The 20796-nt window shown below is 47.8% G+C and overlaps 1 protein-coding gene across 3 annotated transcripts in view; it reads right to left on the reverse strand.

The window, feature by feature from the left end:
- LOC139229691 (butyrophilin subfamily 1 member A1-like) overlaps positions 1-18908 on the reverse strand; it is a 42822-nt gene extending 23914 nt beyond the window's left edge. Inside the window, exons 1-5 of one of the 3 annotated variants that reach the window (XM_070861217.1) lie at positions 18710-18908; positions 13829-13949; positions 13073-13420; positions 9847-10128; positions 655-783 (exon numbers count right to left, since the gene is read on the reverse strand). In XM_070861217.1, the coding sequence (XP_070717318.1) occupies positions 655-783; positions 9847-10128; positions 13073-13420; positions 13829-13883 (814 nt within the window). In that variant the 5' untranslated portion in view covers positions 13884-13949; positions 18710-18908. Of the gene's footprint in view, positions 1-654; positions 784-9846; positions 10129-13072; positions 13421-13828; positions 13950-18689 lie in introns of all 3 variants that reach the window. The other 2 variants (XM_070861216.1, XM_070861218.1) reach the window with 2 other exon arrangements.
- Between the last annotated feature and the right edge of the window lie 1888 nt (positions 18909-20796).

Consider the following 20796-nt stretch of genomic DNA (forward strand, 5'->3'; position numbering starts at 1 on the left):
TCCTCCATGCAGTCTCTCCTTTTCATCATCACCACCTTTGGCAGTCCCTCAAACCGAAGATGACTTGCTTCCACATCAAAAAGTTTTCACGGGTGTTTCAAGGAAGGACTTGATATTCCAGGTCCAAAACTACATGCTGAAGGGTGGAAGATGCCTGTGCGTGGATTTTTTAAATTTTTTTTAATTAATTAACGTGGGGTGGCCGTTGCACACCAGCCACCACACGGGCTTGACAGAGCTCAGTCTTGGTCCAGTGGCAAAGGTTAACCAGGACGACTGGAGACCAGCTCTGCTGCACGGATCTAGTGTGCACACATATCGCAGTGTGGGCTGGTCCGTGCTGCCCCTGGGCCCCTCGTCTCTCCTGGGCTCCGAACTCACGCCTCTCTCGGGCCCCGATTGCATTCCTCTACATATTCTCGCCGCTCCTTCGCCCCAACCTCACTGCTGCAAGGAAAGAAGGTAGGTACAGAATGCATTCTTGTCCCCTGGAGTGTCAATTTTACCTATCTCAACTCCCGCACCAATCTACTGAACCATCACAACTGTAGTTAGCACCTCTGTCCAACAGATAAACGGCACCCTGGCTTACAAGAATAAAACCAGTGCGTTCAAACTCCCAAGCTTGCCCGGCTCAGGAATACTGCTCCTTACCTCGTACTTTTTTGTCCTGTTCACGTTGCTTCCAATAGAAGAATAAAACCACACCCACTGATACCAGGGCAACCAGGAACATTAGCCAAAAAGCCACAAGCCAGCCCGAGACACTGGGGAAGAATACACCTGTAAAAGGCAGAGGTCATAAGCAAGCCCTGTTAGTAAAGTCAAAAAAACAGAAAATGCTGGAAATCTCCAGCGGGTCAGTCAGGCAGTATTTGTGGCGAGAGAAACAAGAGTTAACATTTCGGGTCAACGATCCTTCGTCAGTTTGAGATGTACCACATTCTTAAAAAGGAGTGCTGTAAGGGGGCAGGGAGGAAAGAACAAAGGAAATAGGAGCAGGAGTTGGCCATACGGCCCCTCGAGCCTGCTCCGCCATTTAATACGATCTTGGCTGATCTGATCATGGACTCAGCTCCAGTTCCCTGCCCACTCCCCTTATTCATTAAGAAACTGTCCATCTCTAAATAAATTTATTCAATGTCCCACATTCCACATCTCTCTAAGGCAGCGAATGCCACAGATTTACAACCCTCAGAAGAAATTTCTCCTCATCTCAGTTTTAAATGGGTGGCCCCTTATTCTAAGATCATTCCCTCTAGTTCTGGTCAACCCCATCAGTGGAAACATCCTCTCGCATTCACCTTGTCAAGCCCCCTCAATCTTATACGTTTCGATAAGATCACCTCTCAATATTCTGAATTCCAATGATTAGAGGCCCAACCTACTCAACCTTTCCTCATAAGTCAACCCCCCTAATCTCCGGAATCAACCTAGTGAACCTTCTCTGAACTGCCTCCAAAGTCAGTATATCCTTTCGTAAATATGGAAACCAAAACTGCACGCAGTATTCCAGGTGTGGCCTCACCAATACCCTGTATAACTGTAGCAAGACTTCCCTGCTTTTATACTCCATCCCCTTTGCAATAAAGGCCAAGATTCCATTCGCCTTCCTGATCACTTGCTGTACCTGCATATTATCCTTTTGTTTCATGCACAAGTACCCCAGGTCCCGCTGTACTTTGCAATCTTTCTCCATTTAAATAATAATTTGCTCTTTGATTTTTTTTCTGCCAAAGTGGGAAGGGAAAGGGAAGGTCTCTGATAGAGTGGAAGACAGGGGAGATGAGAGAGACAAAGGGGATGATGAGCCGACCAAGATGGTAATGGCGAAAGTTAGAAAAAGGTGAGTCTAGATAGGGTGTGAATGGTGAGATGATAGGGATTGGGTAGGTAGTGCACGCGTCAGAGTCCATTTCGCGCTCCAACCGGTACTCTGTTCTGAGCACTGGTGAGGGCGATGGTGCTTCTGGGGAGTGCAGCCAAAGCCAAATCCATGGCACCATGGGTGGCTTAGCTGCACGGAGGGCGAGGGGAGGGGGGGGGGGGGGGGAAGAAGCTATAGTGGTAGGGGATTCAATAGTCAGGGGTGCAGACAGGCATTTCTGCGGAAGCAGACGAGGCTCCAGAAGTCTGTGGAATTCGCTGCCTCAGAGAGCTGTGGCAGCCAGGACATTGATTAAATTGAAGACAGAAATAGACAGTTTCTTAACCAATAAGGAGATAACGGGTTATGGGGAGCGTTCAGGGAAGTGGACCAGAGTCCATGATCAGATCAGCCATGATCGTATTAAATGGCGGAGCAGGCTCGAGGGGCCGTATGGCCAACTCCTGCTCCTATTTCTTATGTTCTTATGACATCGACTGTAATGTATTTGCTTCATGGGTTCTTTGCTTCAGAATTCATAGCAACACATTGCTATTAAGAACTAGTTGGTTTATTAGCAAAAAGTTTATCACACGACACATTACCAGTTCACCCACCAGGCTCACAACTGCATACCTCACCGTGGATGACCAAGACCCAACTGGCTGAGGTTTTATTGAGTCTTGTGAACATCACGTGACTGGCTAAGCCACTCAACTCAACAGCTCCACAACTATTTTTAAATAACTTCCACTAAGTTCCCCTTTTTTTTTTAAATGGACACCTAAACCTACAATTTAACAATTAATTAAATATTAACAGGAACATTATCAAATTAAATGAAAATGTTGTTTCCCCTGTTGAAATGATGCACTCCAGTCCCTCCGGCACCAACCTCTCACAGAAGACCGCGAGCATACCAGTGGACACCGCGTGCTCCATCTCCAGGAACACCCTGGCTAAAACGTAACCGCGGAAGAGAGGCAGGCAGTCAGGCTGAACGACCCCCTTGACCGCCCGCTGCCTGGGCCAGTTGATGGCCACCTTAGGACTGCTCCTGAGCACAGCCATGAGGAGGCCTTCCAACCTGCCCGTTCCCCTCCACACAGGGTGCCCATAGATCAGGAGCATGGGACTGAAGTGCAACCAGAATGATGATCAGCCTCTTCAAATATTGGAAGAATGGCTGCAACCTCACACTGTACAGACACGTGGAACACGGACTCCTCCAGACGCAGAAATTGCAAGCGGCCTGGGAGTCCGTGAACCGACTTAAAAACCGATTGCACGGGACTGCTCCGTGCAACACCCTCCAGGCCAAGTCCCCGATCGATAAAGGGAGGACTCCCGCTTAGAGAGAGCACTCTGTTTGGGACCCCGCCTCCTCCGGACGGCAAGATGGTGTGCCATGGCGTGTCTGGACGGCAGACGAGGATGGCAAAGTGGAGTGTGTGCAAGAGCAGCCTGTACAGGAATTCCCTCCACGCAGATCGGAAAGGCAAGGATGGGAAAAGCTTACTGCACAAGGCGATCCCAACGATAGCTCCTGCAACACCAAAAACTGAACTCGCGGCGTGCAATCGCTTTAGCACGAGCAGTCATTGAAAGCAAACCTGCAGGTGCAGCAAGCAGTTAGGAAGGCAAATGATATATTGGCCTTCATTGCAAGAGGATTTGAGTACAGGAGCAAGGATATCTTACTAGTTATACAGGGCCTTGGTGAAAACGCACCTGGAGTATTGTGCAGTTTTGGTGCAGAAAGGATATACTTGCCATAGAGGGGAGTGCAGCGAAAGTTCACCAGACTGATTCCTGGGATGGCAGGACTGTCTTATGGAGGAGAGATTGGGTCGAGTTGGCCTGTATTCACTAAAGTTTAGAAGAATATGAGGGGATCTCATTGAAACGTGTACAATTCGGATTGGGTTGGATAGACTGGATGCGGGGAGGATGGTTCCCCTGGCTGGGAAGTCGAGAACAAGGGGTCACAGTCTCAGGATACGGAATAGGAAATTTAGGACTGAGATGAGGAGAAATTTTTTCACTCAGAGGGTGGTGAACCTGTGGAATTCTCTACCACAGAAGGCTGTGGAGGCCACGTCACTGAATATATTTATGAGGGAGATAGTTAGATTTCGAGAAACAAAAAGGCATAAATGGATATGGGGAAAGCGGGAATATGGTGTTGAGATAGAAGATCAGCCATGATCATATTGAATGATGGTGCAGACTTGAAGGGCCGAATGGCCTACTACTGCTCCTATTTTCTATGTACACGTGGAACAAGCCCATCATTGAAGGGACATATCAGTTCCACATGTCCAAGAGACAAGGGTGATTATTCAGAGAATTTATTCGCATCACAAAAATCAGTCAGCTCTTGCTTTTCCCCCACACAGCATAACTAATGTTTCTCATTCTACAAAATAAATGGAATATTTACGTCTAAAACCATAAAGTACAAACAGAATAAGCATCTCGATAATGCCACAATTAAAATCACTGGTGGTGCTGTGTCAGCTGTGACTCTGAGTCAGAAGGTCGTGGGTTCAAATCCCACTCCAGGGACTAGAGCATTTAAATCTAGGCAGACACTCCCAGTGCAGGGCCGAGGGAGCGGCGTGTTGTCGGAGGGGACGGGGCCGAGGGAGCGGCGCGCTGTCGGAGGGGACGGGGCCGAGGGAGCGGCGCGCTGTCGGAGGGGACGGGGCCGAGGGAGCGGCGCGCTGTCGGAGGGCTGCACTGTCGGAGGCCCCGTCTGCCGGACGTAAAAGATCCATGGCACTATTTCGAAGAAGAGCAGGGGAGTTATCCCCAGTGCCCTGGGGCCAATATTCATCCCTCAAATCAGAACAAAACAGATGAACTGGTCATCATCACATTGCTGTTTGTGGGAGCTTGCTGTGCGCAAGTTGGCTGCCATGTTTCCCACATTACAACAGTGACTACACTCCAAAAGTACGTCATTGGCTGGAAAGCACTTCGAGACGTCCGGTGGGCGTGAAAGACGCTATATAAAATGAAAATCTTTCTTTCTAAACCTCTCTTTCCTCCTTCAAGACACTCCTTAAAACCTCGCCCTTTGAGCAAGCTTTTGGTCACCTGCAATAATTTCTACTTGTGCGGCTCGGTGTTGTGAAGCACCTTGGGACGTTTCACTACGTTAAAGGTGCTATATAAATACAAGTTGTTTTTAGCAAGGGGTAGGAAGGCAATGAATGCTGGGCAGGTGGGATGGAAAATATTTGAAATGCTCTGTAAGTGGATCAGCCCCTGGGCGAGATGTCTTGCCGAAGGGTGGCACCTGAAAGAGGAACTTTTCTCTCTCAGATGCCGTTGAACGCAGTGTGCATCACCCACCCCGACCTACAAGAGGGCACCAATCGCAGGTCAGGAGGATAAAAAAGCAACGCACTGCAGTGTCCAGCGCGAGCCGCTACAAGTGTTCGACGACTTCAAGGAGGGCGAAGTCATCAAAACCCAGGTCGCCGTTTGGGACATGGGGCGGAGGAGTGGCGAGGGATCGGGGCGGAGGAGCAGCGAGGGATGGTATGGGACCCAGAAGAGCTGAGGGCCCAGGGGCAGCACGGGCCAGCCCACACTGCGATATGTGTGCGCACTAGGTCCGTGCAGCAGAGCAGGTCTCCAGTCGTCCTGGGTAATCCTTGCCACTGGATAAAGACCGAGCTCTGTCAAGCCCTTGTGGTGACTGGTGTGCAATGGCCACCACACATTAAAAAAAATCCACGCACAGGCACCTTCCACCTCGAGTTCAGGACTGGAATATCGGATCCTCCATTGAAACATCTGTGAACACATCCCTTTTGGTGTGGAAGCGAGTCATCCTCCTTCGAGGGACCGACTATGATGATGAGCATCACCCAACAGGTTCTGCGCTGAATTTCCCCAACTGTTCAGGACTGGGGTGGTGTTAACTGCCAATAAACACTCGACCCGAGATTTCAGTGTGTGGACAAGGACAGATGAACATCAGCATAGGCGGTCCCTCAAAACGAGGATGACTTGCTTCGACGCCAAAAAGGGACAAGTTCACAGGTGTTTCAATGAAGGACCTGATATTCCAATTCCCAAACTACATGTTGGAGGGAGGATTTTTATTTATTTATGTATTTTTTTTTAAACTTGTGGTGGCCGTTGCACACCAGCCACCACATGGGATTGACAGAGCTTGGTCTTGGTCCAATAGCAAGGATTAACTAGGACGACTGGAGACCAGCTCTGCTGCACGGACCCAGTGCGCCCACATATCGCAGTGTGGGCTGGCGCAAGATGCTCCTGGGCCCTCGCCTCTCCTGGACCCCAAACTCCAAACTGGGGCCTTAAAGGAGGTATAGCGTGAGGATAGACAAGAAGGGAAAGGAGGTGGGGTAGCTCTGTTAATAAAGGATGATATTAGGGCAGTTGTGAGGGATGATATTGGCTCTAATGAACAAAATGTTGAATCAGTGTGGGTGGAGATTAGAGATAGTAAGGGGAAAAAGTCACTGGTGGGCGTAGTTTATAGGCCCCCAAATAATAACTTCATGGTGGGGCGGACAATAATCAAGGGAATAATGGAGGCATGTGAAAAAGAAACGGCAGTAATCATGGGGGATTTTAAACCTACATATTGATTGGTCAAATCAAATCGCACGGGGTAGTCTGGAGGAGGAATTCATAGAATGCATATGGGATTGTTTCTTAGAACAGTATGTGACAGAACCTACAAGGGAGCAAGCTTTCTTAGATCTGGTCCTGTGTAATGAGACAGGAATAATAAACGATCTCCTAGTAAAAGATCCTCTCAGAATGAGTGATCACAGTATGGTTGAATTTGTAATATAGATTGAGGGTGAGGAAGTAGTGTCTCAAATGAGCGTACTATGCTTAAACAAAGGGAACGACAGTGGGATGAGTTGGCTAAAGTAGACTGGAAACACAGACTAAACGGTGGCACAATTGAGGAACAGTGGAGGACTTTTAAGGAGCTCTTTCATAGTGCGCAACAAAAATATATTCCAGTGAAAAAGAAGGGCGGTAAGAGAAGGGATAACCAGCCATGGATAACCAAGGAAATAAAGGAGAGTATCAAATTAAAAACCAATGCGTATAAGGTGGCCAAGGTTAGTGGGAACATTTTAAACGACAGCAAAGAATGACTTAAGAAAGCAATAAAGAAAGGAAAGATAGATTACGAAAGTAAACTTGCGCAAAACATAAAAACAGATAGTAAAAGCTTTTACCGATATATAAAAACGGAAAAGTGTGACTAAAGTAAATGTTGGTCCCTTAGAAGATGAGAAGGGGGATTTAATAATGGGAAATGTGGAAATGGCTGAGACCTTAAACAATTATTCTGCTTCGGTCTTCACAGTGGAAGGCACAAACTCCATGCCAAAAATTGCTGATCACGGGAATGTGGGAAGGGAGGACCTTGAGACAATCACTAAGGGAGGGGGGGGGGGGGTAGTGCTGGACAGGCTAATGGGACTCAAGGTAGACAAGTCCCCTGGTCCTGATGAAATGCATCCCAGGGTATTAAAAGAGATGGCGGAAGTTATAGCAGATGCATTCGTTATAATCTACCAAAATTTTCTGGACTCTGGGGAGGTACCAGCGGTTTGGAAAGCAGCTAATGTAACGCCTCTGTTTAAAAAAGGGGGCAGACAAAAAGGCAGGTAACTATAGGCCAGTTAGTTTAACATCTGTAGTGGGGAAAATGCTTGAAGCTATCATTAAGGAAGAAATAGCGGGACATCTAGATAGGAATAGTGCAATCAAGCAGACGCAACATGGATTCATGAAAGGGAAATCATGTTTAACTAATTTACTGGAATTCTTTGATATAACGAGCATGGTGGAGAGGTGTACCGATGGATGTGGTGTATTTAGATTTCCAAAAGGCATTCTATAAAGTGCCACACAAAAGGTTACTGCAGAAGATAAAGGTATGCAGAGTCAGTGAAAATGTATTAGCATGGATCGAGAATTGGCTGGCTAACAGAAAGCAGAGAGTCGGGATAAATGGGTCCTTTTCGGGTTGGAAATCGGTGGTTAGTGGTGTGCCAGAGTTCGGTGCTGGGACCACAACTGTTTACAATATACATAGATGACCTGGAAGAGGGGACAGAGTGTATTCTAACAAAATTTTCAAATGTCAAAGATTATTGGAAAGCGGGTTGTGCAGAGGACACAGAGAGGCTGCAAAGAGATTTAGATAGGTTAAGCGAATGGGCTAAGGTTTGGCAGATGGAATACAATGTCGGAAAATGTGAGGTCATCCACCTTGAAAAAAAAAAACAGTAAAAGGGAATATTATTTGAATGGGAAGAAATTACAACATGCTGTGGTGCAGAGGGACCTGGGGGTCCTTGTGCATGAAACTCTTTTTGGAGTTTATCTGCAAAAACAAAAGACATTAAACCGTGCCACCCTACCTGGGTGACACACCAGACATTTACAAGGCCCTTTTTTTTTTCCTTTTTTTGTTTTTTTTTGTGTTTTTTTTTTTTTTTTTGGGCACTAAAATCACAATTTTTCCCCAGTGCCCCCTATAAAAAGGGAAGGGGGACACTAAAAGCACCGGCAATTAAAACAAATTAAACTTTAAAAACTTAAAATCAAATTAAAATTTGGTTGCCGGGCGTGATGATGCACTCCAGTGCCCACCTCTCGCGGAAGGCCGCGAGCGTTCCTTGTGCATGAAACTCTTGAGTTCGTGCAGCAGCTAATCAGGAAGGCGAATGGAATGTTGGCCTTCATTGCGAGAGGGATGGAGTACAAAAGCAGGGAGGTCCTTCTGCAACTGTACAGAGAATTGGTGAGGCCGCACCTGGAGTACTGCGTGCAGTTTTGGTCACCTTACTTAAGGAAGGATATACTAACCTTGGAGGGGGTCCAGAGACGATTCACTGGGCTGATTCCGGAGATGAAGGGGTTACCTTATGATGATGGATTGAGTAGACTGGGTCTTTACTCGGAGTTCAGAAGGATGTGGGGTGATCTTATAGAAACATTTAAAATAATGAAAGGGATAGACAAGATAGAGGCAGAGAGGTTGTTTCCACTGGTCGGGGAGACTAGAACTAGGGGGCACAGCCTCAAAATACGGGGGAGCCACTTTAAAACCGAGTTGAGAAGGAATTTCTTCTCCGAGGGTTGTGAATCTGTGGAATTCTCTGCCCAAGGAAGCAGCTGAGGCTAGCTCATTGAATCTTTTCAAATCACAGATAGATAGATTTTTAACCAATAAGGGAATTAAGGGTTACGGGGAGCGGGCGGGTCAGTGGAGCTGAGTCCACGGCCAGATCAGCCATGATCTTTTTGAATGGCGGAGCAGGCTCGAGGGGCTAGATGGCCTACTCCTGTTCCTAATTCTTATGTTCTTATGGTGCAGGAGAGCGACGGCTGTGAAGAGGGCGACTGGATTTGACGTCACTATAATCCAGGTCGCTGATTGGAGCGTGGGCAGGTACAGCAGGAATGGCGAGGTCAGGGCAGAGGAGCGGTGAGATGTCGTGGAGTGACGTTATCGGGGCTCAGGGGAGGCGAGAATTCGGGGCCTCAAGATTAGGGAGGGGGTGCGCAGTCAGCCAGGAATCACAGGTCTTTGCTGGAAAGATGTTTGTGAATACTGGTTGACGACAGGGTTCAGCTTGGATGTGATGCCTCCCACACTAAGATGGCCTGCCGACACACTGCTAAGCCTTAGACGTAAATAATATTCAGTTGGTCAAGGTAGCAGAGTGTGGCTGTTGCCATGGAATAAGAAGAAAGAAATCAATACCTTTGGAACTGGCCAGAAGGGGAGAAAAAGGGGGATATAATGGCATATTAATGTTAAAACACTTAACATGAATTCTTAAAATGAATCTTGTACATTTACCCCTTCAAATGGATCACTGAACAGACAAATACCTAGACGGATGAACAAATGGGAAAGTGTACAACATAATTCTCAATCAATGGGAAGTACCAACCTGCGATCTGAAGGTTGGCTTCCTGCCGTTTGTCCAGCAGCGCATTAATGATAGTGCAGGTATATCTGTTCTCAGAATCATCCGATACCTGCAGGCTGCTTGCCACGGTTAAAAGGCCTATGGAGTCCACTATTGGCTTGTCAAGCACTCCCTGCAACTTTTCTCCATTTCCATTGAGCCATTCAATGGTTGGCTCAGGGAACCAGTCATCAGACGCACACACAAGCTTTACTCCACTGCCTGTATATTCCGCCATCTTTATCACCGGCTCCAGGCCAACATCTATTATGTAAAACATATTTTGTTGGTTGCAAATGGGTTCCGGGAACAATTAAAATCTCATTACCCTCCAGCCTGTACCCACCACTTAAATCAGATCATGGCTGATCTGTAACTCAACTCCATTTATTGCAAAGTGGATGAAGTATAAGAACATGAGAACATAAGAAATAGGAGCAGGAGTAGGCCATATGGCCTCTCGAGCCTGCTCCACCATTTAATACGATCATGGCTGATCCGATCATGGACTCAGCTCCACTTCCCTGCCCACTCCCCATAACCCCTTAATCCCTTATCAGTTAAGAAGCAGTCTATCTCTGTCTTAAATTTATTCAATGTCATGGCTCTCTGAGGCAGCAAATTTCAGAGATTTACAACCTTCAGAAGAAATTTCTCTTCATCTCAGTTTTAAATGGGGGAGCCCCTTATTCTAAAATAATGCCCCCTAGTTCTAGTCTTCCCCCATCAGTGGAAACATCCTCTCTGCATCCACCTTGTCAAGCCCCCTCATAATCTTATACATTTCGATAAGATCACCTCTCATTCTTCTGAATTCCAATGAGTAGAAGCCCAACCTACGCAACCTTTCCTCATAAGTCAACCCCCTCATCCCTGGAATCAACCGGGTGAACCTTCTCTGAACTGCCTCCAAAGCAAGAATATCCTTTCGTAAATATGGAAGCCAAAACTGTACACAGTATTCCAGGTGCGGCCTCACCAATACCCTGTATAACTGTAGCAGGATTTCCCTGCTTTTATACATCAGTCATTTGAAGGTTGGCATGCAAGTACAGCAGGTGGTGAAGAAGGCAAATGGTATGTTGGCCTTCATAGCTAGAGGATTTGAGTATAGGAGCAGGGAGATCTTACTGCAGTTGTACAGAGCCTTGGTGAGGCCACACCTCAAATAGTGTGCTCAGTTTTGGTCTTCTAATCTGAGGAAGGAAGTTCTTGCTATTGAGGGAGTACAGCAAAGGTTCACCAGACAGATTCCCAGGATGGTAGGACTGACATACGAGGAGAGACTAGATCAACTGGGCTTGTATCCACTGGAGTTTAGAATGAGAGGGGATCTCAGAAACATATAAAAATTCTGACAGAATTGGACAGGTTAGAGGCAGGAAGAATGTCCCCATTGCTGGAGAGTTCCAGAACCAGGGGTCACAGTCTAAGAATAAGCAACAAGCTATTTAGGACTGAGATGAGGAGAAACTTCTTCACTCAGAGAGTGGTTAACCTGTGGAATTCTCTACCGCAGAAAGTTGTTGAGGCCAGTTCGTTAGATATATTCAAAAGAGAGTTAGATATGGCCCTTGCGACCAAAGGGATCAAGGGGTATGGAGAGAAAGCAGGAAAGGGGTACTAAAGTTGAATGATCAGCCATAATCTTATTGAATGGCAGTGCAGGCTCAAAGGGCCGAATGGTCTACTCCTGCACCTATTTTCTATGTTTCGATCCCCCTTGCAATAAAGGCCAAGATTCCATTTGTAATCTTGCTACAACTGTACAGGGTATTGATGAGGCCACACCTGGAATATGGCACGCAGATTTGGTTTCCATATTTACAAAAGGATATACTTGCATTAGAGGCAGTTCAGAGAAGATTTACTAGGTTGATTCTGGGGATGAAGGGGGTTGTTTTCTGAAGAAAGGTTGAGCATGTTGGGCCTATACTCATTGGAGTTTAGAAGAATGAGAGGTGATCTTATTGAAACAAGATTCTGAGGGGGCTTGACAGGGTAGATGCAGAGAGGATGTTTCCCCTCATGGGGGAATCTAGAATTAGGGGACATAGTTTCAGAATAAGGGGTCGCCCATTTAAAACTGAGATGAGGAGGAATTTCTTCTCAGAGGGTTGTAAATCTGTGGAATTCTCTGCCCCAGAGAGATGTGGAGGCTGGATCATTGAATATATTTAAGGCGGAGACACAGATTTTTGAGCGATAAAGGAATAAGGGATTATGGGGAGCGGACTCGAGTCCATGATCGGATCAGCCATGATCGTATTAAATAGCGGAACCGGCTCGAGGGGCATTATGGCCGACTCCTGCTCCTATTTCTGATGTTCTTAATGTTTACAGATCCCTTAAGCGAACAAACAAAATTCTATCGATCGCAGTGTGGAAAGGTGTGTGTGGGGGGTGGGGGGAGGTTTGCAGAAGCATTCACAATATCTGAATACCCTTTGTGTGAAAAGCCATCAGTATAAAAATCTCACCCGGCAGGATAAACACAAGAACATAAGAAATAGGAGCAGGAGTCGGCCATACGGCCCATCGAGCCTGCTCCGCCATTTAATAAGATCATGGCTGATCTGATCATGGACTCAGCTCCACTTCCCCGCCCGCTCACCATAACCCATTATTGGTTAAGAAACTGTCTATTTCTGTCTTAAATTTATTCAATGCCCTGGCTTTCACAGCTCTCGGAGGCGGCAAATTCCACAGATTTACAACCCTCCGAGAAGAAATTTTTCCTCATCTCACTTTTAAATGGTCAGCACTTTATTCTAAGATTATGCCCTCTAGTTCTAGTCTCCCCCATCAGTGGAAACATCCTCTCTGCATCCACCTGGTCAAGCCCCCTCAATCTTATATGTTTCAATAGGATCACCTCATTCTTCTGAATTCCAATGAGTAGAGGCCCAAACTACTCAACCTTTGCTCATAAATCAACCCCCTCATCTCCGGAATCAACCTTCTGAACCTTCGCTGAACTGCCTCCAAAGCATGTATATCCTTTCGTAAATATGGAAACCAAAATTGCACGCAGTGGCTTCACCAATACTCTGTATAACTGTAGCAAGACTTCCCTGCTGCCTGATTTCACTCTGGATTCAAACTGACACAACGTTCAGTCTTAAACTAGATTTGTTTTGGAAACGCGATACACAGGAGCCACAAACACTTGGCCTCTGGCCATCGAATAAGAGACACCCTTACTCACTTCCAACTTTCAATGTCACCGAACCCTCCGCATCCAGAGCCTTGGAGACAACAAAACAACGGTAGTTTCCGTCATCTCGCACCGTCACTCCCTTCAACAGGAGAGAGACATTCCCATTGACAAATTGGTCGTGGAACAGTTCTGTCCGTCCGGCATATTCCTTCACTTGAGCGTCGGGCTGATCCTGCCCTTTCCTGTATAGATGTATTGGATTGGACCATTCCGTTCGGAACCAGCGAACCTCCATATCTTCGAGGCGCTCGGAGGGTATCAGCTGACAGTCCAGAAGGATGTCTCCACCGACAGTGGCAATGACGGCATCGAGTGGCGTGGTGATAATAAACTTTCCTAGAAATCATCATCCGGGACAAAAAGAACAAATCATCTTGCATTTAATGTCTCATCCGAAAGACTGCCCCTCCAACAGTGCGGCGCTCCCTCAGTACGGCCCCTCCGACAGTGCGGCGCTCCCTCAGTACTGCCCCGCCGATATTAGGGGGAAAAAATGTACGCAGCAAGGGTTTGTGATCTGGACTGCGCTGCCTGAAAGGGTGGTGGAGACAGAGCCAATAATAAGTTACAAAAAAGGGAAGTGAAAAGGCACAAATTTGCTGGGCTATGAGGGAAGAGTGGGGAGTGGGGAGTGGAAATTAACTGAATCGCTCTGTCAAAAAGCTGACACAGGCACAATGGGGGCTGAATGGTCTCCTACTGCGTTGTATCATTCTGTAGATAGAAAAATATCATGCTTCTTACCTCCAGTTAAAGGTACGATCCTCAGAAAAATCAGAATAAAATATTTCCACTTCATCTTTCAGAGGACCAACAGCGAAACTAGTCATCTAAACCATTGGCATCATCGCATTCGCATTAGAACCTGTAATAAATATTTCAGACCGAATTGTACTTAAGGCCACTCGAGATGATTGTCATTATACACCAATATTAACGCTAAATACTCCTGGCCCCGCCCCCGGGGGGGGGGGCAGTTTTTTCTTCTTCCTCTCTTCCTCCCCAACCCCTCCCTCCCCAACCCCTCACTACCTCCCCCACCCCCCCACCCCACCCCACTCCTCCCCGCCCAGTCACCTGCCGTAATTTCTTCTTATGTGGCTCGGTGTCAAATGTATCAGTTTTGTCTTACAACACCGCTGTGAAGTGCCTTGGGATGTTTTACTACATTAAAGGCGCTATATAAAATTAAAGTTATTGTAGCAGGATTAGGAGATCAAAAATTTGACACCGAGCTGCATAAGTAGAAATTATTGCAGCTTGGTCAAAGAGGGAGATTTTAAGGAGCATCTTGAGAAAAAAGAAGAGGTAGAGAGGTTTCGGGAGGGAGTTCCAGAACCCAGGGCCCAGGCAGCTGAAGACACGGCCACCGATGGTGGAGCGATTATAATCAGGGATGGTCAGGAGGGCAGAATTAGAGGAGCGCAGATATCTAGGGGGGTTGTGGGGCTGGAGGGGGTTACAGAGATAGGGAGGGGTGCAGGGCTGGAGGGATTTGAAAATAAGGATGAGAGTTTTGAAATCGAGGCCCGGGAGACAATGTAGGTCAACGAGCACAGAGGGTGATGGGTGAGCGGGACTCGGAGAGAGTTAGGACACGAGCTGCCGAGTTTTGGATCACCATAGTTTATGTCGAGTAGAATGTGGGAGACCAGCCAGGAGTGCATTGGAATAGTCAACACTAGTGGTAACAAAGGCACGGTGAGGGTTTCAGCAGCAGAGGAGCTCAGACAAGGGACAGGTGATGTTATGGAGGTGGAAATAGGTGCTCTTAGTTCTGCTGCAGATATGTGGTCGAATGCTCATTTCAGGGTCAAATATGACGCCAAGGTTGCGAACAGACTGGTTCTGCCTCAGACAGGTGTTGGGGAGAGGGATGGAGTCAGTGGTTAGGGAACGGAGTTTGTGGTGGGGACTGAAAACAATGGCTTCACTCTTCCCACTATTTAATTGGAGAAAATTTCTGCTCATCCAGAACTGGATGGCAGACAAGCAGTCTGACAATTTAAAGATTGTGGAGGGACTGAGAGGTGTGGTGGTGAGGAAGAGCTGCATGTCATCAGCATGTGGAAACTAACTGGGGCGAGGGCAAGAGAGAGAGAGAGAGAGAGAGAGAGAGAGAGAGATCACATGGATGAACTTCAACAATTGTACATCCCTGTCTGGAGTAAAAGTAAAACAGGGAAGGTGGCTCAACACTAACAAGGGAAATTAAGGATAGTGTTAAATCCAAGGAAAAGGCATAGAAATTGTCCAGAAAAGGCAGCAAACCTGAGGACTGGGAGAATTTTGTAATACAGCAGAGGAGGACAAAAGGTTTAATTAGGAGGGGGAAAAATATAGAGTATGAGAGGAAGCTTGCTGGGGACATAAAAACTTACTGCAAAAGCTTCTATAGATATGTAAAGAGCAAAAAATTAGTGAAAAAAAATATAGGTCCCTTGCAGTCAGATTCAGGTGAATTTATAATGCAGAACAAAGAAATGGCGGACCAGTTGAATAAATACTTCGGTTCTGTCTTCACGAAGGAAGACACAAATAACCTTCTGGAAGTACTAGGGGACCGAGAGTCTAGTGAGAAGGAGGAACTGAAGGAAATCCTTATTAGGCGGGAAAGTGTGTTAGGGAAATTGATGGGATTGAATGCGGATAAATCCCTGGGGCCTGATGGTCTGCATCCCAGAGTACTTAAGGAAGTAGCTCTAGAAATAGTGGATGCATTGGTGATCATTTTCCAACAGTCGATTGACTCTGGATCGGTTCTTATGGACTGAAGGGTGGAGCGCACCGGGGGGGGGGGGGGGGGGGGGAAAGAGCAAGAGAGCGAGGCTCGAAACAGCGATTCAATATGTCCCGCACTCCTGCCCTTTCTCCAGAACCCTGCAGATTTTTCCTTTCCTAGTGTATATTGGATTCCATTTTGAAAGTTGCTGCTGAATCTCCTTCCACAGCCCTTTCAGGCAGCACATTCCAGGTCAGAATTGCTCAACGTTAAAAATACATTCTCATCATCCCTCTGGTTCTGTTGCCAATGATCTTGAATCTGGATCGCCTGCTGAACGAACTCCTGCCACTGGGAACAGGTTCTCCTTATTTACTTTAGTAAAACCGCTCATTATTTTGAACACCTCTAAAATCACCCCTTGATCATTACTACTGCAACAACAACAACAACAACTTGTATTTATAAAGCACCTATAACATGGTAAATCATCCCAAGGTGCTTCAACAGAGCATTAAAAAACAAAATTTGACAGAGGCCAGTCAGGCGCTAACAGAGCAGATAGTGTTAGGTTTTGAGGAACATCTTAAAGAAGGAAAGAGAGGTAGAGAGGTTTAGGGAGGGAGTTCCAGAGCTTGAGGCCCAGGCAGCTGAAGGCACAGCCACCGATGGTGGAGCGATTATAATCAGGGATGCTCAGGGAGGGCAGAATTAGGGGAGCACAGTTGGGGCTGAAGGTGATGAGAGATGGGGAGGGGTCTAGGGGCTGGAGGAAGTTGGAGAGATAGGGAGGTGCAAGGCCCATGGAGGGATTTGTAAACAAGGTTGAGACTTCTGAAATCGAGGCGTTGCTTAACCAGGAGCCAATGTAGGTCAACGAGCACAGGGGGGGGGGGGGGGGTGATGTGATCCTGCAAATCCCCTGGGAGGACAGACGCACCAACGATAGTGTCATCGACTAGGCCAACATCTCCAGCATTGAAGCACTGACCACACTCAACCAGCTCCGCTGGGCAGGCCACATTTGTGTCAGGCATGAGAGACTCCCAAAGCAAGCGCTCTACTCAGAACTCCTTCATGGCAAACGAGCCAAAGGTGGACAGAGAAAACGTTTCAAGGACACCCTCAAAGCCTCCTTGATAAAATGCAACATCCCCACTGATACCTGGGGATGTTGCATTTAAGACCGCCCTAAGTGGAGGAATAGCATCCGGGAGAGCACTGAGCACCTAGAGTCTCATCGCTGAGAGCATGCAGAAACCAAGCGCAGACAACGGAAAGAGCGTGCGGCAAACCAGTCCCACCCACCCTTTCCTTCAACGACTGTCTGTCCCATCTGTGACAGAGACTGTAATTCCTGTATTGGACTGTTCAGTCACCTAAGAACTCAGAGTGGAAGCAAGTCTTCCTCGATTTCGAGCGACTGCCGATGATGATGATGGGCGAGCAGGACCTGGTGCGGGTTAGGACACGGACAGCTGAGCTTTGGATCACCTCAGGTTTACGTAGGGTACAATGTGGGAGGCCAGCCAGGAGTGCGTTGGAATAGTCAAGTCTAGGGGTAACAAAGGGGAAGCATTTGGGGAGGGCTAACAAGGCAAGGGAACACACATTAAATGGTAGGACACTGAGAAGTTTAGAGGAACAAAGGGATCTTGGAGTGCAGGGCCACAGATCCCTGAAGGTAGCAGGCCAGGCAGAGAAGGTGGTTAAGAAGGCATATGGAATGCTTGCCTTTATTGGCCGAGGCACAGAATACAAGAGCAGGGAGGTTATGCTTGAACTGTATAAAATACTGGTTAGGCCACAGCTGGAATACTGCATGCAGTTCTGGTCACCACATTACAAGAAAGAGGTGATTGCACTGATTGCAGAGGGTGCAGAGGAGATTTATGAAGATGTTGCCTGGACTGGAGAATTTTAAACTATGAGGAAAGATTGGATAGGCTGGGGTTGTTTTCTTTGGAACAGAGGAGGCTGAGGAGAGACCTGATTGAGGTGTATAAAATTATGATGGGCATGGATAGAGTGGATAGGAAGGACCCATTTCCCTTAGCAGAGGGGTCTAGAACCAGGGGGCATAGATTTAAAGTAATTGGGGGGGAGGTTTAGAGATATATGAGGGGAATATTTTTCACGCAGTGGCCGGTGTGGGTCTGGAACGGAACTCACTGCCTGAAAGGGTGGTAGACGCAGAAAACCTCACCCCATTTAAAAAATACTTGGATGTGTCCTTGAAGTGCCATAACCTACAGGGCTACGGACCGAGCGCTGGAAAGCGGGATTAGACTGGATAGCTCTTTGTCGGCCGGCATGGACACGATGGGTTGAAATCGCCTCCTCCCGTGCTGTAAATGTCTCTGATTCTGTGAAAGGACTGGTTTGAGGCCTTCAGCTGAAAGTGAAAGTAAAAAATTCAAACCAGCACACCGTTATTGGGCATCGGGGGAGGGAGCTGGGGGGAGGGGGGAGGGGGGGGTCAAGGTCCACCACACATTGTAGGCGATCACATCAAAATTCAGTCTGAAATTCGATTGAAAAAAAAACTTACTAGTAGGCTAACTTCTTCAGCACAAAAAGTCCTGCAGAGGGAGAGCGAGAGAGAGAGAGAAGTTCTCCGTGTGGGGGGAGGGGGAGGAAGAGCTAGAGCTCCTTCCTTGTCCGAATGAACTTGAACTTGGGGGATTTGGGGAGACTTAATGTACGTGACTGTCTCTCACCCTCTGTGGATATTGGCTGACGCTGGGGCATTGCAGGGTTGGCTAATGGGGACAGGGTGCAGGGCTGCACACTGTGACTAGCAGGCCCTGAAAGACGCTCCCCACCCCACCTAGCCACAAGCCCGCACTCCACATTCAAAACCTCCCAGTCTGTGAAACTCACCTCAACAGGCTGATACTCACATTGCCAACACTCTGCCGCCGGAGGCTGCCTCAAATCGTCTTTCCTTCTTTCTTTGGCAGTCTTGTCTGGATTTTCCCAGCTTGTCCCACTGCATTTAGCCCCCGTGTCACAAACACAGGAAGGAGAAATCTGCTTGCAACAGCTGAAGAGTCCAGAGACGGAGCACGCAAGAACTGGGGCGTTTCCTCGCGTCAAGTGCTGCTGTTACTGGAAATCACCCAGAGGTCTGCACTTATAAGGACATGGGTTCAAATCCCGTGATATCCGCCCAAAGATATTAAGGGGATCATAGATCATAGGCAGTCCCTCGGAATCGAGGAAGACTTGCTTCCACTCTAAAAGTGAGTTCTCAGGTGACTGTACAGTCCAATATGGGAAAGTTAGATGAAGTCCTTATTACTAGGGGATCAAGGGGTATGGCGAGAAAGCAGGAATGGGGTACTGAAGTTGCATGTTCAGCCATGAACTTATTGAATGGTGGTGCAGGCTAGAAGGGCCGAATGGCCTACTCCTGCACCTATTTTCTATGTTTCTATGTTTTTTTTTTCTATGGAATTACAGTCTCTGTCACAGGTGGGACAGATAGTAGTTGAGGGAAGGGGTGGGTGGGACTGGTTTACCGCACGCTCCTTCCGCTGCATGCTCTTGGCAATGAGACTCGAGGTGCTCAGCGCCCCCCGGATGCACTTCCTCCACTTAGGGCGGTCTTTGCCCTGGGATTCCCAGGTGTCAGTGGGGATGTTGCACTTTATCAGGAAGGCTTTGAGGGTGTCCTTGTAACATTTCCGCTGCCCACCTTTGGCTCGTTTGCCGTGAAGGAGTTCCGAGTAAAGCGCTTGCTTTGGGAGTATCGTGTCTGGCATGTGAACAATGTAACCTGCCCATATCTCGGGAGTCTCCTATCAACAAGATCAGGCATTGTCGACGAGACCATGTACAGTGGACACCTCAAGTCACTGGAGAAATACCACCAACGATGTCTCCGCAAGATCCTGCAAATCCCCTGGGAGGACAGGCGCACCAACATTAGCGTCCTCGACCAGGCCAACATCCCCAGCATTGAAGCACTGACCACACTCGATCAGCACTTCTAACAACATGGGTTCAAATCCCATGATATATCCCCAAGGAAATTAAGGGGAACAGATAAGGGTGGATAGAGAGAGGCTATTTCTGCTGATTGGGGATTCTAGGACTAAGAGGACATGGTCTTAGAGCCAGACCTTTCACAAAGAAAGGCGGATTTATATAGCGCCTTTCACGACCATCAGACATCGCAAAGTGCTTTTACAGCCAATGAAGTACTTTTGAAGTGTAGTCACTGTTGTAATGTGGGAACTGCGGCAGCCAATTTGCACATAGCAAGCTCCCACAAACAGCAATGTGATAATGATCAGATAATCTGCTTTTGTGATGTTGATTGAGGGATAAATAATGGCCAGGACACCGGGGATAACTCCCCTGCTCTTCTTTGAAATGGTGCAATGGGATCTTTTACCTCCATCTGAGATGGCCTCAGTTTAATGTCTCATCCAAAAGACGGCACCTCCGACAGTGCGGCCCCCCTCAGTACTGCCCCTCCAAAAGTGCAGCACTACCTCAGTACTGCCCCTCCGACAGTGCGGCGCTCCCTCAGTATGGCCCCTCCGACAGTGCAGCGCTCCCTCAGTACTGCCCCTCCAAAAGTGCAGCACTACCTCAGTACTGCCCTAGCGACAGTGCAGCACTCCCTCAGTACTGCCCCTCCGACAGTGCAGCTCTCCCTCAGTATGTCCCTCTCCCTCAGTACTGCCCCTCCGACAGTGCGACGCTCCTTCAGTACTGCCCCTCCGACAGTGCGGTGCTCCCTCAGTACTGCTCCTTTGACAGTGCGCCGCTTCCTCAGTACTGCCCCTCCGACAATGCAACGCTCCCTCAGTACTGCCCCCTGACAGTGCGATGCTCCCTCAGTACTGCCCCTCCGACAGTGCGACGCTCCCTCAGTACCGCCCCTCCGACAGTGCAGCACTCTCTCAGTACTGCCCCTCCTGTCATGTATTCAACCAGCATTGTACCCATGTATAAACTGACCTAAGTTGTACACCGT

Source organism: Pristiophorus japonicus, chromosome 19 (genome assembly GCF_044704955.1).
Source record: "Pristiophorus japonicus isolate sPriJap1 chromosome 19, sPriJap1.hap1, whole genome shotgun sequence".
NCBI lineage: Eukaryota > Metazoa > Chordata > Chondrichthyes > Pristiophoridae > Pristiophorus > Pristiophorus japonicus.